An 18,413-nucleotide genomic window follows, 5' to 3' on the forward strand; every position below is an offset into this window, starting at 1 on the left:
CATCAGCACAGGACTAAACATGGGAGTCTCTCAAAAGACTCCCAGAGGAGAAGATGGCAGGCAACGGACATGCTGCTGCACCACGGGAGTGCTGCAGCCAGGAGTGCCTGAGAGCAACATGGAGCAAGGCACAGTAAGGTTTCTGTCTCACCGCTGACCGCTGGCCGTTCGGGGCATAGCAAAGCACCCACAAAAACACTCATCCTCTCCAGCACAGGGAAAGCAGACGAATAAATAAGAGACACAGAATGAAAGGCAGCAATCATAAGAGGGACTTTAACAGAAAAGCAAACTCTGCTTAGACCACCAAGCTGGTTCCAATGGATACATCAAGAGCTACAGAAGAAAGGAGAAGAAAGCTGCACTTAATGCCACATCTAGTACAGTCACACACTGCCTGGAAAGAGAAACTGCAACATCACAGCAAGCAGCGAGCAGAAAAAGGCAGCAAATCCAGAGGTAACCAAAAAGGTTCCTGAAATACATGCACAGCTGATACTCTTTTGCCGTAGTATCAGTGAAGGTACGGGCAGCCACAAAGGAAGGTGGCTGTAGCAGGTGAGAAAGGACAAGTGCAGAGCATGGCAGGGCTGGGGAAGAAGAACGGCAGGAAGGGCAGGGATTGTTAAACACCCATCCTGACACTTAAAACATGGAGTATTTGGCAAAGCAGACAGAGCCAGCCTGGTAAACAAAACACAGTAATAATGTGAGAGGCTGCCTGGGGTGACTCAGATAACCTACTGCTGGTGAGCATCAAGGGAAAGCACTTGGAAACAGGGAATGAAAGGGAGAGGCGAGAAGAGCCGCCCTGAGCTCCTGGCAAGGGGCAGCTCTAGGTTTTCGCAACAAGAGCTGCCCTGCTAAGTCATCAACTGCTAATGAGGCATTTTTCAAATGCCCTGAAGTAAACCTTTGCATATGGCAAACCTAGGCACTCTTAAGCTGTCCCACAGGGATCTTTCCAGCCTTTCATCAGCTGCAAGTGCTCTTCCTGCCACAAAACAGGAGGTGAGCACCCCAGGGTGAAGAAGTCACTCACAGGAGGTGTCAGTTCATTAATAAAAACCACAACATTCACATCTTTGCTTTGGAAAGTTGCGTTCAAAGAGTAATCCTCTAATTTTCAGGTCAAAACAAAAACCAGCAAGACAGCTTCCCACCCAGCTGCCTTAGCGTAGGGCTTCCTCTGAAGAACAAAAAGAAAAAAGAAAAAAAGAAAAAAAAAGAAAAAAAAGACAAAACAGACAGTAAATTCCAGGTTACAGTGAAAGCAAACCCCTGATGGGTATCAGGAGGCATTTTAAAAGGCTATATTTTCCTTTTGCCCATGCCTAAAGGGAAAAAGTCCTGAGGAGAAAATGAGCAGTTGTTTTCTCCTTTGCCCCGAGAGGCTGGAGAGCGGACGAACCTCTAAGTGCACTTAGGGCTCCTCCAGAGCTGACCCCAGCTATCGCAGCCTTAGGCCGAGAGGAGTGACTGAAGCCAGGTAAACACAGGACGATTGCAACCTTCTGCCTTGCAGATGATAATGTGTCTCTTTTAGAGTTGTAATCTGCAGATGGCTGTTAAGGAAAAAGCACACAGTGCGGGAGAATTTTTTTTGTACACGTGATTTTATTTTCTAGAGGGAATAAATGCGCTGAGGTGTGGACTGGATGGGAAGATGAAAAGATGCATGAATGGGCTCCTCTATTCTCCACTTCCAGTAAATATCCTAAATGTTAAATTACTGCTTAGCCTGCCTGCCACTGTCAGGGAAAGGGAATCTGAGCTAGATCAAATGACCAGTTTTAGGAGCTCGTTTGGCTCTTCAGGAAGGAGACAAGAAGCAGCTCAGAGCTAGGAGACACGGAGCCACAGAATCAGTAGACTGTTCTTTGCCTTCTCCTCTCAATTGTGCCCCCACAGTTTGACAGAGTTGGCAAATACCCAATGATCCAAGAGCTTGTTTAAATCTGTAGCCTTGTCTGGCTCACAGCAAAAAAGGTTTCCTTTGCCTTACAGAAGCATTTTCAGATTGATAGATAGGAAAAGAGTGGTTATCTTCTGACTTTTCCTCCCACAATATGAAGTTGCTCCTGAGCATCAGCACCTACTCCTGCAGCCCACCTTCATCCTCACACAAAATCACCACTGGTTCCTGATTGCTTCTCCTAAAATTCCCATCCTGTTCTTTTACTCATAGAACCATTCAAGAACTTCTTAAAAGTTTATCAGCTATTCTCACGCTCTCTGCTATCCGATAAAAGACAGAGGTCTTGCTGCTTCCTTCAAGAGGAACAAACAAGCAGAGGTCAGAATGTATATAGGTGAGAAATGGACACAAAATATTAGTATAATTAACTCCTCTTGTATTTTCGTACAGCCATTACACATCCATAGTAACATACTTATTTGTTGTGCCAGTAAATGTTGATATAATATGTGGTGTTGTATCACACATGCCAAACATTTTTTTAAATAATACTGGAGCACAAATATATTCTTTGCTTTACAGAGCAAAGTGGGTTGAATCATCCTCCATCCTCTGTGGATTCAGTCTCTTGTAGAATAAGGGCTTCTCACCAAGACTGTTGTACACTTGAATGTAACTGCCTTTACAAAGATGGTTTAAACAAATAATGGAACAGAAAACAGAAGATTTGCTAGAAGCTTCAATTTTCATAGACTGCAGTTCCACCCCTCCGATTCAGAGTGGTATGGAAAACCCCTACGAGGCAGCTGTCAGATTGTTACCCTCTTTCCAGGCTGCACAAACTAGACCCCTTTTTTAACACTTCTACTCAATTGCTTTTCAGATTTAAACAGTTGGAGGCGGGAAACTGGGCAGCAGAATGTTATTCCTTTTTCTGAGAGCTATTTTGCATTTCTTAGCAGAAAAAGAAGGCAGTTTTTAATTTAACAATGACATTTTGCAGGCTATTAATCGACTTCAGGGATTACACCTCCTGAAATGTAAGCATTATTCACAGTTTCAAAAACACATGAGAAGGAGTAACTCCACCAAATAAATTTGCATTTAGTACTGCAAGTCAGATTCTTGCTTAGGATAAGGCACAATATGACACACAGTGGGGTTTTTTGGGTCTCATCAGAGAGGATGGCAGACATCATACACACGACAGCACTCAATTTCTTCAGGCAACATTTCTTACAGCAGGCCAGCGGTAGAGAGGGATTTACTCTTGTTCTAAAGCAAATCATACATTTGTGTGCTACAGCTTTGTCCAACTGCAGCTGCTGAGCGCCCAGGCTGCCTGAAATGGCATGGCCATGCTACAGAATGATACAGATGCAGTCAGCAAAGCCAATGTATAGACCATTCTGGGCAAAGGTTTCCCTTTACTACATACATCTTTAGTCCTGATTATGCTTTTTGTCTTTCTTAGTGTTCACCTGGTTACTTTTCAAAAGAAGTCTGATCCCTGACTCCTAGCAAGAGTGCTTCTCTAGTGATCCAGGCTACATGAAGCCTCCACCCTGACACATTCCTACTCCATAGGACGTTCGTTTCATTAAGACTCTGGACTAACCATCAGGACAGCTGGATTCTGTTCTTCTTCTGCCACAGATTTCTGGATGGCAGTGTGAAAATTGGATGCTCCTCTGCACCTTAGTTTCTCCTCTCTATAATGGGACTACCAACTCCATACCAACTGTAGGCATTGTGAAGATGATAATATTCACCAACCCACCTGAATACAACTGGAAAGCACAGAAGAAAGAAGTATATGTTTATAACTGCATGATTCAGGCAGCTCTATCAAGGAGATTATGGCTCTGTGGGGACCACTGCCTTTAAAACTGGACTTGCTGGGAAAGGTACCAGAAGGCACAACGAACACAGCTGTTAAACTTCGTTTAAATGCCACCTGACATGAGGTTGGCAGACACAGCTTAGCTGTTGGTGGTCTCAATTCAAATGAAACAAGCAAAGTCTTCAGCACAGCAGTGCCCAAATTAATGGACAGAGCAATAGTCAACAACTGTCTCCTTCCCCCATCTGCAGCAACAGTATGAATGGCAGCCCAGACCTCCCCCTGCCCCTGGACAAAAGAGCCCCCACAGCTTGGAACTGGGTGCCTGTGGGGGCTCTAGTGTGGATACTGGCTTTGAGGATCCCCGCAGCTCATCGCTAACAGGGCCTGCAGACCTACACTGCAAAGAGACACAGCTGCAGAAGCACAGATCTCTGAGAGATCTGGCCAAAGCAATGCTAATCAGCTGTCTGAATCACCACTGCATTTTAGTGTGAACAGAGTCCATTTTAATCCAGACAATGACATTCACATTTTATGCCCGCTATAAAGCACAGAGTCAGAAGCCAAAAGGCACGATCAACCTTTCCATATGAGTAATGCAAAGCCCAGTGCTTTGCTTCTCCCTCAGCTAGTAGCAGTTCAACAGCAGAGGAAGACGCGACCGCTCCCCAGGTAAAAGCTCAGTTTTGAATTGTACCTTCCCTGGTCTGTCTCTCTGGTCCTGTTTGCAGCAGCAAATCCCCAACCATAGTTACCTGCTCTACCAGGCTGCTGGCAGGATGAAGCAGTGTTTATGCAGTGCTTTGAAGCTCACCTGTACTATGCAATTATCGAGCTTTCAGTACTGTAATTTATCCAGTTACAGTATTCCTCCAAGTTCAGAGAGCAGTTAGGGATCCGTATTTATTCTGGCTTCAACACACAGCATACTGCTTTATGCCAATGCAGAGCTTACTCCAGAGGATGCTAATCCCCTCCCAGAGGCCAGCAATGCTCAGAAATCCACAGAACTTCAGCACATCTTTCATTCCCCCCATTAGTTTCCTTCCCATCCTCACTTCTTTATCTGAAGACTTTGGGGACTAAAGCTACGATACAGCCTAGCAGGTGCACTGCAAGGCATTTCAAAGGGATAAGGAGGTTCAACAGCTACGATCAAAGCCCACAGAATAAACAGACAAATTTAAGTCATGAGGCAGAGGGGCAGCAAAGCAGGAGTCGGCAGCTAAAATCACATTTGGCCCCTCCTGTTGGTTCTAGGGTTAAATCTGCAGTTTAAAACAGAGCTTCTTTCCACATCCCCTCCAACACCAAGCCATTCTACAGCTAAAATCATCATTTGCTGTTTCATGTCCTGCCATAACCTCTTTCCCCAAAACCTCAAAGCTCTTCATGCACCATCACATCAGGCAGGATGCAGGTTGGGGAGGGAGAGAGGGAAAGCCATTTTGAATTTAAATGTTAAGGGAGAGAAACTTACTTTGCGGCATTTGCCTTGATGGGGGATCCAGAGATCGGCCTGCTTGAAGAGCATCTGGGCTAAATTCCTGTGCCACTTCCCCAGCAACTTGCACTGCTGCTGCCCTCCAAAAATGAGAGAGCAGAGAGGGAGAGAGAGCAAGACTGTGCAGAGCCCAGCGCTGCAGAGAATGAGACAGAAGCAGCAGAGTGAAGCACCAGTCTGCTGATTAATTCAGCCTGTTTCCAGTCACGCTGCATATCCAGCAAGGAGGCGGTGGATGGGGGTGGGGGATGAGGTATAGAAAGGAGGGGGAAAAAAAGGCAGAGAGAAGAAAGTTTGCCCAGGATAGCACCAGATGTCTGTAAGAATGGTCCATTCATCAGATGGAGCCGATGCAGCCAGAATCCTCAGTTCCCTGCCTGTAGAGATGCATATGCATGCACAGTAAGGGCTGATGCTGACGGACAGGGGTCTGTGGAAAAGCAGATGGCAAATTAGAAAGGACAAAGTGTTATAAAATATACTACGGGGGAAGGAACACCTGAACAGGCAAGGAAAAGACTAGATTGCGACAGAGAGACCCAGGAATACTAACTCCCTTATATAAATCTAGGAGAGACTTCCAGATGACTCCACAGCTTTGGATTCAGGCTCAATTTAAAAATATAAGCGTTTGCTATTTAAACAAGTTGAGATGGTTACAGGTCCAGTCTGAAATGTTCCCTCCCTCTTCTTTTGTTGATAGAGTAAGCAGCAAAAGCCCCTATCAGCATCCAATGTTCATACCTCCTGAGCCTCACAATCTAAAACAAAAGGTTCATGCAAATTTTTCATAGCCCTGCCATCCCTGCGGCTCCCCATTTACTGATACCTGGGCAGTGGCACAGAGGAGGCAAAGGATTAGTGTAGACAGGGAAGGGCTGGCTAAAACAACAGGTAATGGGATAAAAAGGCCTTTGGAGGTGAAGAAGGAACGAGTCTTCTCTCTCATTCTCATCTTTTACAGGAATGTTTCCTTCTCATTGTTGGAGGGAAGCACCTTTATAAGTGGGTTTTTATATAGCTCCTGCTTCAGTGCTGTCCTGATTCTGTCTGGGGCTTCCCAGTTCTGCAGAGCAATCACTAAACTAATTACATTCTTTCCACATAGAAAGGGGTAAAGAACTGGCCCAGCCAAGAACCACGTCAATAGCTTGCCAAGGATTACAGCTGGCCGGTACAGAATGGAACAGACAGGCACTGGAAAAGCTTCCAGTCTCAGCTTATCATGCTGATATTCAAAGCTATGATGTGGCTTTGAAGACCACGTACAGGTGTCAGGATTTGTCTACCAACCCTAGCCAAGCTTTTCACTTCCTTTCCTTCCCTGAGATTCAGATGTCTAAATAAGCACAGCCCATATTCTGTGTTTAAAAACAGAAGTATAGAGATTAAGAGGCCTCAGTATTTACAGTAAACCAAATGCAGGCTAGATCTAAGACAACTCCTGAAAGAACTAGTTATCACCTCTGTGTCTGCACTGAGTTACACATTGGTATATAATCTCACAAAGCTCTTAAAGCTGAAGGGAAATAGACACTGCATTTTATGTCACATCAGGAGAAAGTGGCGAGAAAGAAGCAAGACATCCTTCATTCTTCTGTAGGGCATTTTGTTACCTAGACAACAATTTTAAACCGCAGAGAGGAACCAAATGTCCTAATGGCACAATTTTTGCTTCCTTCCTCTTTTCCTGCTAACTACTCACCTACTCATTTCAACACAAAGAAAAAAAGTAAGGAGAAAAAAGAAAGCATCAACAACAATAACATGGGGTTAGAATGGGCAAACCCTCACACAACGTACATGTATCAGCCCCTTCCTATCTCAGTGCTTGCTGAGCTGTTTGGCTGTGCACCTTCTGGAGACTCGAATGAACATCAATGAAACAACTTGCTGGTGACAGTGCAATACCAGGAACAACCCCCTTGTGCTTCATCCAGTTAAGAGGTCCCAACACAACTTTCTTACAGCTCTGAAAATCCAGATTTGGTCATGACCACAACTGGAAATGGATCAAATTGCCTCCTTTTGTTTACCTCACTGTTGAGAGACCTTGCTCCAAAGTGTTTTGTGTAGGGCAGTAATTTGTACTATGTAGCTTTCTTCTGATGTCAGCTGGTATCATAAATTGCATCTGGACAGGCATTTGTGCATTAAATAACAGAATATGCTATCTTTCAAAGAGCAGAAGCTGTAAACTTGAGAACTGAAGATAAAATTCTGGGTTAAAATAAAAGGCTGAGTAGAAAGGCAGAGGGAAGGGACTGAGACCCATACAAAAACTGCAGCATAGATGAGAGACGTCTGTGGAGAAAGCATCAGTTTGTGAAAAAGCCCTTGGAAGAAGAGCTCAGGTTTTAGAGAACAGCAGGGAATAAAAACCAAAGATACTGTTACTGGCAAGATGAGAAGAGGAAAAGGACTTGGGCTGCTTTTCAGTCCAAAGGGAGGACTGCAGCTCTTGTTATGCATCCTGAACAAGGGAGCTCAGGACCAACAGTGCCGTAGCCGGAGCAATGTGGAGTACGGCGCAGGCTCCCTGAATACACATCTGGGCTCTGGCCAGGAGGCACTGTGCTGTCTCCAGGCTGCAGCAATTACACTGGGATAATACAGTGTTGTTATTGGTAACTGTGGTATGGATGATGTCAATGATTTTTAATAGTTGCGTTGCTGCAAATACAGCCTACATCTAAAGTAACTCAAACTCATGAGCCTCGTACTGTCCTGCGGCAATCAATGTTGCTGTCTGTTTTGGGATATGCTGAGTGGGTCTTGGAGCAGATTCTGTCACCTTTCACAAGTATTAAATTCACTTCAGAAATACACAGAAAATTAAAGTCAGGAGAAGAGGGGAAAGAACAAGATATCAGCACATTTAATTTAAGAAGGTTTTGGCACTGCTCCTAAAATACTCTCTGCCTTTCTCTGCAGTGTCTGGCTTCTGGCAAAAATTGGAAGGCGGCCTACATTACACCTGACAAACTCTGATCCTCAGCTATTTCTGACAATGGAACTGTATTAGCTGACTGGAGCCAGAGGACACGTCTCTCATCCTTCTGAGTGACAGATGTCTGTGCCACAGCAGTGCTCAGAGCCCATCTTCTGTTCCAGGAGTGCTAACTCTTCATCATACACATATATTAGAGCAAAGAGATTGCTTTCAACTAGATTTGGGACTGATGTTTTCACTTGGGTTCATTTTATTTTTAGCATTTTAAAACAAACCTAGCACATCAAATTTACTAGTGAGGTTACACAGCAGGTTAACTTACTCCCTTATCAGCATATATATGTCCAAGTTCTTCACTTTGGAAAGGAAGATGGATTCCACCTTAAAGGGGATGAAACAAGGATCCGCAGTATTGAAAAAAAAATAGGAGCAAACTCCTTAACATCAAATAATATACTACTAGCAAGAATAAAACCATAGTCTTTTCTCAGAATCCAAACGAAGTAAGTTGTAAAATGCATCACTGATACCTATGTATCAGTGTTTTTTATAATTCCTGTTGAAAAGAGTGTGGTGATTTTTTGCTTCATTTTAAATCCCCATTCAGAAAGGAGGGAGAAAAAACTTCAGTAAGTCAGGAAAGGAGACTAGGACTTCAGAACTCCATGATTCCCCATAATCTCTTGTGCAGGACACTCTCCTAATAGGCCTTTTAAAGGTCTATTACAATACTGTCCCCTCTGCTGTCTGTCCAGCAATTTGATACGCTCTTCCTGCGTTGTACAATGAAGAATGTCATATGAGAGAGAGAGATGAACCAAAGATAGCAACCTACAGTGAAAGTGTCCCCACTGTGCTCTGCCGTGGATGCAGCAATGCCAGCATTGGGCTCTCGGAGCCTACACAGAACACATCCCTGTACAGAATGGTAATTGCGTCATCTCCTAAAATGATCAATACCAGATTAGCCCATGACATCATTAACAAGAGAATAAATAGATAATTATCCTCATTGGAATGTTACCTCCACAGTAATACAGCAATTTTATATAGAACAACACAGTTCAAACACATCCTCCGAGCATACCAGCAGCGAGAGGTTCAGGACTGAGTAAACCCAGGCCTTCCTGGTGTCGCACACTACAGAACTGGAAACCCAGCAAATAAGAAGTCTAGCAGGCAAGTGCAAGAGCTGATATGAAAAACTGATTACCTTTCAAGTCACTTACACAGCTGTAGTAATCTTTTAGAGCAGGTCTGAGTCTAGGTGATTATCTGACAGGTACTTTGCACTAACGAACAAAACCCCTTCTTGATGCTGGAAGGGCTGTAAACAAGACTGCAAGAAAGGGATGCACAGCAGAGTAACACAGTCTGCCAGACGTCATCTGGCAGACAAAGACTACAGTGTGGTGGGAAGAGGGACACCGAAAAGGAAAGCCAAGAATGCTCTCTTACCAGAGCCAGCTGAGATCTTGGCACGTATAGTGTTCTCCACTGGTCTCAAACTACCTGTCCCATTTCTGACTGGGATCCAGAATTAGGACCAGTTCACTTTTTTGAGTGAGAAGTACATTTAATACTCAGTAGGCTGATGAAACATGGCTAAAACATAAATGACCAGCAGCCTACTCACTGAAGTAATCAAAATCATTTTACTTTTGGGAAGCAGTAACATGTGCCAAGTTTACAGTCTCCTGTCAGCCACAGCAGATATGTCTTTTTAGCTTCTAAGGAGCTATTCATGAAGATCTCTATCCTTTTTCCTTTGAAGCTCAAAACATGGCAAAATAGCAAGAGACAGATTGCCCCTCCATACAATATGTAGACTTATCTGGCACTTTCTAAACCAGATCTTGAAATACTATCCTGCAGCACTGCCTAGAAAGACATGCAATTGACGAAGAAATACATACACTTATCATCGGGAAAACTGGACTCAGGCGATTTCATCACCATAGTTTATTTAAAAAAAACTTTGCAGCAAATTCAGCCTCTCAAATAAAACCAAGGTAACAGTCCCTAAAGCTTAAGAAAGACAAAGCATATGTGACAGCATATACTTCAGCTACGTTGTTCCACCATGGTGCTCAGTCGCAGCCTGCAAAGGACTTACATACTGATACAAGTACAACCCTAGGATTGTGAAGGTGACAGAAGTCTCAATTTTGGTAATAACCAGGCATAATAATGCCATATGGCGACAATTAAAAGGACTCAACATGTAAGTTGGGCATGACCCTTATCACGAAACTTACCTGACACTTCTCCTTGAGGTCCATGGCTATGCAGTTCTGTAAGCATGTCCAGCAAAAGAGGATACCTCTCTCCTCAGGGGAGAATGTCTCCTAGGTAGAGATGAGCTTGGCTAGACCTAGCACATCGCCATCTGTGGAAACAGAAGGGGAAGCAGTCAATCTCCTCATATCACTCCCTTTTTGACAAGGAAGTGATGAAATTCACAAAATTCAAATTACAGGATTGGTCTTTAAAAGAAGGAGCTGAAAGTGCTTCTAATAGTACCTCAACTCTCCTCTTACTCAGAACTGATCCCATTAGCTTAAGTCCCCCCAAAACTGGCAGCAGTAGATGAACTAACTTCCCTGCAGCTCAGAGTAAGAGTATTATTGCAGCCCTGACACGCTTTTGGGCAAGCCTCCAAAGAAAGCTGACAAAGCGCTGGATTCCACCAGGTGTTGGAGCATGCTGTCACCCACAGCTATTTGTCTTGCTATTCTTATCTAACAGGAGCTTTGTCCAGCTAATCTCTAATGGAGCCTGCAGTAATGATTCTTCCATTTGCTGAACAACACATCCAATCTTTGACAAGACTATGCTGCTGGGCTGAGCATGTATCTGACCACCACTAAGTAGGCCAGAAGTCATAAAAACAATTCCAGATTACCAGGGAACTAGGATTTTATTATTATTTTTTTTTTTAGCCCATCTCCCCTTTGATTGCCAGTGGCAGAAATTTGTTCTCCTTCCACATATGCAAAATGTCTTTTCTGGTCAGAACAAAGGATCTGTGTACATTGCTTTGGAGGATTCCCTTATATATAAACATAATGAGATATTATAAGATTATGCTATGATTGATCTTGGGAAAGTCTTTTTGTTGGTTAGTAACGCTTGGTACTATTTTTTAATATCACACACCAACTCAGGGCTCGGACATATACTTCTCTTATAACCAAACAAACAAGAAAGCAGCTGGATCTGCAAATCAATCCAAACCACCCACACGTTTCCTAGATACAACAGGACTGGCTTTTGCCAGCTGGGATTTACTACTCTGGTCTATACCATAATGCCTTCTTCAAAGAAGAAGGATTCTGGAGATCTCATCCTTGTGGCAGTCACCTGCAGCATTACTCTCTGTCATGCTACATCATTTCAAGGAAAACAAAAGGCATCCAAAGCTTACTCAGAAATCTCTCCCACACCGAAGAGTCAGATGTCGGTATTTCCTCTCATGCAGGCGAGTCCTGCACCTGCATTCTGGGAAGCATCAAGCATTCAGCAAACTGCTGGTTACCAAAGAACTGCTTGCAGTAGAGCAACCAGCACCTGCAAGTGCCATTTTTTTGGCTGACAGTTGGCTAGCATGAGCCACAAGTCTGGACTCTGCCCTACTTTTCTGTTCTATGACCCTTCTCAATACGCATGCACCAAGGGAATGAAGCTATTTTCAGTCATTTCCTATCCCTGCCAGGCCAATTAGGAATTGCAATGAGAGGATCAGACAAAGTTACTGGAGAACAGCTGACAAAGAGGGATGAAAGTGGGAAGGAGGAAATCATACTTTTGTATGCTTGCACACAGCAGCTCAGAGCCTCGGTATCTTGCCTTTAACTTGAGAGTGACTTCAATATAAGGGAAGGCAAGAGGAGGTGATTTTAAGGACAAAATGATCACTAACCATAAAAGGGCTAAGAAATAAATCTATGATTCGTCTTACTCCCCTCTGACACAATATTTATTAGTAGATCTACTTAAGGATTTCTGCACCATGCTTTCACTCGTTCAAACAAAAATTAAGTAAGTGCCTGAATTTCTCTGTGGATCTGGACTTCAAAAGTGTAATTATCCGTGACACAACTGGGTAACTGGGAAGCCAAAGTCACAAAAGCAGAACAAGAAAAAACATCCTGGTCTGTTTGTGCTAATCCCATGGAGCCCGTATCACCAGCAGCGGCGGGTGGCTCCAGCTGGAGGGCAGGGGGCAGGATCTGCTGCACTGCCCTGAGTGACATTCTGGTTTAGGCAGCAAAGCGAAATGTGATCCTGAACGCAAAACACACCATTCCTTAAAGTTCAAGGCACATCATCCACATGCTTAGGAACACTACCCTGAAGTCCTTTAGTGCTAGGAAGGAGGATACACAATCAGGGTGCTAAAAAGATGAAAGATTGCTTGGAAAGAGTGAATATGAGCTGAAGCAGTCCACGAATTCCGCAGGCAACGTGAAGATCTGCAGAGATATGCATTCATCCACTCCATCCCTGACAAGGTCCTTGTGTTCTCCCCTCCCAGACTCTTCTGTTTCAGGAATTGCTGTAATTCCCACCACCGGACATGTGTCTCGCCATGGCCCCTACCCAACAGCAGGGACTCAACACGCTCTGGACCCATCCTAGGTGTTTTGTGCACTACTATTTCTTCCATACTAGAGCATCTGCCTTCCTCTGTCCTCCCTGTACTTATCTCTCTTCTGTTTGCCCAGGCAATTAGTCTCTCATGCCGTCGACATGTTAAACTCTGCCAGACAGCAGGACAGAAATGAAGTGGGACTGCTTTGCTGGAACACGTTAGTGGGCGTCAAGTATTCAGCTGCAGACAGTCAGACATGCCTGAAGTTGTGGTTGCTCTAATCACACACCAGAGGCTCCAAGGGCAGCAAGTTTACTCCTTTCACTTTCCCAGCACACTCCATCCTCCTCAGGATACCTAGAGCAGTCCATGAAACTTGAAAATGGCTGGATGTGGTGTTTAAGTGTCATCATGCTGTATTCAGCCTGAGAAATACTTCCAAATCCCTAGGCTGAGTGAAACCCAACACAGGGTCCATCAAATAAAATAACTCAATCCAATGCATAGCACACTAGCAGCAAAATAACTTTCTGAAAATCCAGTATGCTGAACTCAGCCAGTAGTTAGCCCATAAGCTATATGGAGAGGTCTGCAATGCATGTCAGAATATCTTTATTTATTTAGAAGAGTGAATGAGTTCAGTGCTCAGGTTCCCATGTGTATCTGATACTCAGACCATTTCAGGTCTGAAAAATACATTCCCATCACCCCAAACTCATTTCTGTTTGGAAGTGCCCAGAGCAAAGAGTAAGTCTTGTAGCTTGATCTGAGTATCAACAAGTGTTTGAAACGTGCTTCTGAATAGCAGAAGCAGAGCTTTATGAAGGTCCAAACTTTGTTTGCCTAATCATCTTTCAAATGACACTGTCTTATGCAGTCAGTGTATTTATATAGGTAACAAACACTGTGCTTTCAGAATCTCCTTTGAAATCTAAGGACTTCAAAGCACGACAACTGACCAAACCTCACAACATCAGTATGAGGTATCACTGTTGAAATTTAATAACTAATACAGCATGATAGAGTACGTATAGAACCCAGAAAACAACTATCAAACCAGAAAGATTGGGTACCTATACAACCTATAGACACTTGGAAAGAAAAATGTGTTTCTGAAGCTGCAAGTCTTTAGGGAGAAAAATAAATCAACCTAATGATACTGTTTTCCCTAAAGTGTTCAATCACTGATGCTTTCATGTTATTTACTGAAAATTCCCAACATAGATTACTCTATGAAAAATGATGGGGAGTCTGAACATTTCTTGCTGCCAAAAGTGAATTCCTCAAGAACAGAAGCCTGATCTGTCGCCGAGAATAGAAACACGGGGGAACAGATAATAACCAAAAAAAGCCTTGGAGAAAATGGCTTAGATTAGAGCTGATTGTTTTGATATCAGCAGAACCATACGGTCTTCCTACTCATGAGTAGCTGATGTCTGCCTGATAATTTGCAACATGGGCACATTTGCTGATATATGGGCTTCCAAAGGTGCATCAAGTGATACTGTCAATTGCTCTGAGACCCACTGCAAGCACAAAATAATTACAGCAAGGGAGCTGGCAGACACATTTCTTGGCTTCAGTATCTGCTTGTGAAAAAACTTGTCGAATTTGGGCCAGCTAAACATTCTCTGCTTCAATAACCCTAAATTAAGATAGGGATATGCATATCTGCTTCGGAGAGGAACTGTGAAGTAAATGTAGTAGTAGCTGTAAAGTAAGTGAGATCTTCTGAACTACTGTTGTGTATGCGCTAAGTATTATCAACTCAGTAGTGGTCAAATATCTCATTTGTGCATGGCTGTGATCAGGACTCTATTTCACACAGGCTCCGCTTCCCTTGCCAAATTACAGGAATTAGAGAGAGGGATCTATTCTGCCATGAATCGGGAACAGGATCAAACTTGAAATGAACTTAAACTTTGTCTTCCAACTGACAAGTGTGCCTTTTGGGGGTGAAATTAGTTTTTGTTTAAACCTTACTTGCTGAGAGTTTTCCAATAAAAAAAATATCTCTGACTCCTTCCTTCTTTCTTCAGCACAGGACTTGCACATTAGACTTGTTTCAAAGGACAGTGGTGGCTTAAAATGAAAGCTGAGCAACAAGGAGGGAGAAGGGGAGTAGGAAATAGCTTTGGCATGCTTGCAAGAGTCAGACCATCAGTTTAATTGCAAGATTAAGATTGGTAAAACAAGATGCTACACAATCGAAAGAACACATTTATTTTTGTTTTAATTTTTTTCTGGTGAGTTGAGAAGTAATTGACGGGTATGATCAAAAGAATGATCAAACTAGCTTAGCCTACCTTACTGTTTCCACAGGGGCCAATACTGTTTCAAATTACGGTATAAGAAATCTGAAAGATCTTTGTTGTGTTCATTTTTCTTTACTGTGTTAAAAAAAAAAAAGTGTTTGGAAATTAATCCTTTCTGCTTCAGGTACTCTAAGCCTGCCACAGAAAGGCACAGCATGTATTCAGTCTGGATCAAAGTGAAAAATGCAACAAAAGGCACAATTCTGAAAGTTGTAAGGGCCCCTCCAGCTTCTGCAGAGCAATGGGACATCATGTGCTTTGTGGCACGATGCCTTGAATGACAACTAAAACATTTCACAGCAAATGTATGGAACAATTCACAGCAAAAGTGACAGCTGTCATTCATCATCATGATATTGGTTATTTTGGTAACCAGGTTTGTATAACCGCCTCCATTAAAAAAAATATATATCCTGAAATGCTAGAAAACCACAAAGAGGCAGCAGCCCAAAATAAAATAAAAAAGCCCATGCTGTATTTATAGGACTTTCTAGAAAATCAATTTTTGCTGACGTACTCTGACTCACAGAAAAAAATGCAGCTTTTTCTCTTAGTTCCAGTTTATAAATAAGTGTGTTACATGCACAGTTTATAGTAAATCTAGGCAAAAGCACTCTTACACCAGTGTTTGCCATTTGGAGATATTTAACAAATGTCATGCTGATGGGAAAAGTGTTTTCTGAGAGTTCCCCAAAGCAGGCCCAGCACCTGACGACCATTAACAAGATCAAGTTCATACACTGATTCAAAGCAAAGCCGAGCCCTTATGTAGAAAAGACACCAATCAGTTCAGCAGATTCTGTATTTTGGTATTCTCACAACAAGCTCCATGAAAATTTTATGATGAACATTTGTATGATGAACCATGTCTAGAAATAGGACAGTGAGCTGACTCACTCTATTATGAAAGGAAAACAGAGGAGCTCTCTGCAGCTCCTTAAGAACTTCTCTCCACCATTCACTCAAGAGTATTCTGGACAGAGATCCAAAGTACCCCATTTAGTGTACAAATGGTCCCACACATTATCACACATATTAAAAACAGAACCAACCCAAACCAAACCCTGCTCCCTGCAGGCCTGGGGGCAGGACAATGCTGCCTAAGCCCTAGCAGGACTCCCTTTTCCACCAACCCCAAAAAAGGACTTGCCTTTTGGCCAATCACCCGTGGCCCCAGCCCTGCTCCTGGCCAGCCCCACGCAGCCACAGGGGTACATAAACCCTCCCAGCCCATCCCTTGTCAAGGTCTGTTTTTTTGCCTCCAGCATTTTGGTGTTTGGAGTGGTTTCTAGTAGCTAGTTTGGGGAGGACTCTAATAGAAGAAAGGGTGGCCTCATCGATAGAGAGACTTAAACAGTTAGAGCTGTAATACGAAGATTAGAGGAAGGAGGTTTGTTCTCTTGGTTCCATTTGGAGTAGCAATATTGATTTGTTTTGTGACCTAGGCTAAAAGCACTAATGTCTTAATCTTACCATCAGATTAAAAAATGTTGGTAATGTTTTGATTTAAAAGGTCACAGTTAAGAATATTATGTAAAGTGTTTTGATGTACTTGAGTAAAAGACAACAAAGAAATATAAAGCACTAAAGAACAAAAGATATCTTGCATAAAACCAGCATAGGGTAGCTATTTATATGCGTGCCTGTATTAAGCAGGCTTCTTGAAAAGTAAATATAGTTTGCTTGTTAGATTATTCAAATTTTGCTATATTTGAGCAATCCCTGCAATTTTATGCAGTACAGCAGCTGTTAAGTAACAGTTTGTTTATACGGAAACTTGCGTTTCTAAGGAACTTATAGTGTTTCATAGAGATTGTGTGCTACTATACCATTGTATCTCGCTGTGTATGAGCTGTCTGTTCAGCTAGGTCTTTTATTCTACAATTGCTGGGGGAAATAATATGACTTGAGACAAGCATGCCATAGCAGCTTCCTTTTCTCAGAAAATGTGAAAATATGTACTGCTTGGTGGCTGCCTCGGAAGATGGATGGGTGCTTAGGCTCATCTGCTGCTATAACTTTTAAGACTAATAAGGCTAACTTAAAGAAACTCTTCTGTGGCACAAGCTGTCCTTCTGTGAAAACTCAGTCTTAAACGCATAATTAAAACACCATCCTCTTCTGTTTGTGGGTTTTCCCTTTCTCTCTAGCTATTGCTTGGGTAGATAGTGTCATGTAATAAAAACTTCTTGTGTTTTATGTAGTGGGATTTTTAGGCCTTTTCTTGTCAATGATGGCCTGTGTTATCCTGATAGGAGAAAGCTCCTGAACAACGAACAAACAGTCATGTAGTGTAATCCAAGGACTGCATGGATCACAGCTTTTGGAAATAAAACAAGTGGATGTGAGGCAAAATGAAGCATGCCATGACCTTGTGCTGATGAAAAGACTACAACGAGGTAGGTGCAGGAGTGGAGCGGGACAAGACAGGCCGAGTCGAGGCTGCTATCCAAGCTTGGAGGGGATCTGGGTGAACTTGTTGGGGCATTTTAGTCAGAATTTGGGATCATCCCTAAAACCCTTCCGCGGAGTACAAAACGGCAGCTGCTGTAGCACACTGGGCTCGGCCTGGCCCCCCACGCTGGGTGCTGCGGGGCCGGCCGAGGCCGGTGCCCGGCGGGGGATGCTCCGCGGAGCCTGTTCCCGGCTGCAGGGAAGCCCCGCCGGGGGCGCTGAGCCGCCAACACATGTGGGAGCGCCTTTTTTTTGTTTGTGGTGCTTTTTTCCTTATTTCCTCTCTCTCATCAGCCGCTAGGTAACGCTCCGGCCAGGTGCCAAGGGAGGGTGTCTGAGGGGAATGGTGCGGCGGGACCTCTGCCTCGGGCCTCCCCCGCCATGGCGGGCAACCCCCGGCCGAGGTGGGGACCCCGCTGAGGGAAGCGGCGGGCCCTTCCGGCCCTGCTTCCTTCCCGACGGGACGGAGCCCGGCCGCGCCCCGCCGCCGCCCGGCCCGTTACTCACCAGCCGCGCCGGGCAATCTCGGCGGGGGAGCCGCTCGCCCGCCAGACCTCCCCCCGCGCCGCCGGGGCCGCCATCAGGGTCACTGGCAAAGCGGGAGGCCACGGCGCCGGGGACCCGCGGTGGCACTTCGGAGCGGCCTCAAGAAGCCGGCGTCTGGTTGGTGAGATCCCGCGCGGCCACCCGTACGCCGCGCGGTGATTGGCTCGGCCAGGGTGGCGCGCGAAGCCGAGCATCCGCCCTGGCGGCAGGTCGGGGCTAACCCTGAGGGGAGCCTGAGCGGCGGCTTGGCCCCGGCGGCGGCGGTGAGGCGGGGAGCACGGCC

At 44.3% G+C, this 18,413-nt stretch overlaps 1 protein-coding gene across 3 annotated transcripts in view; it reads right to left on the bottom strand.

Annotated features, from left to right (window-relative positions):
• The window catches only part of TMEM94 (transmembrane protein 94), a 51,613-nt gene extending 33,377 nt beyond the window's left edge, over positions 1–18,236 (bottom strand). For all 3 annotated transcript variants that reach the window (XR_008469399.1, XM_054221587.1, XM_054221586.1), the window contains exons 1-2: positions 18,092–18,236; positions 10,480–10,610 (exon numbers count right to left, since the gene is read on the bottom strand). Coding sequence is in view for 2 of the 3 variants with exons in the window: in XM_054221587.1 (XP_054077562.1) it covers positions 10,480–10,503 (24 nt within the window). In the remaining variant the exon portion in view is untranslated. The remainder of the gene's footprint in view (positions 1–10,479; positions 10,611–18,091) is intronic.
• Between the last annotated feature and the right edge of the window lie 177 nt (positions 18,237–18,413).

Source organism: Rissa tridactyla, chromosome 15 (genome assembly GCF_028500815.1).
Source record: "Rissa tridactyla isolate bRisTri1 chromosome 15, bRisTri1.patW.cur.20221130, whole genome shotgun sequence".
NCBI classification, from domain to species: Eukaryota; Metazoa; Chordata; class Aves; order Charadriiformes; family Laridae; genus Rissa; species Rissa tridactyla.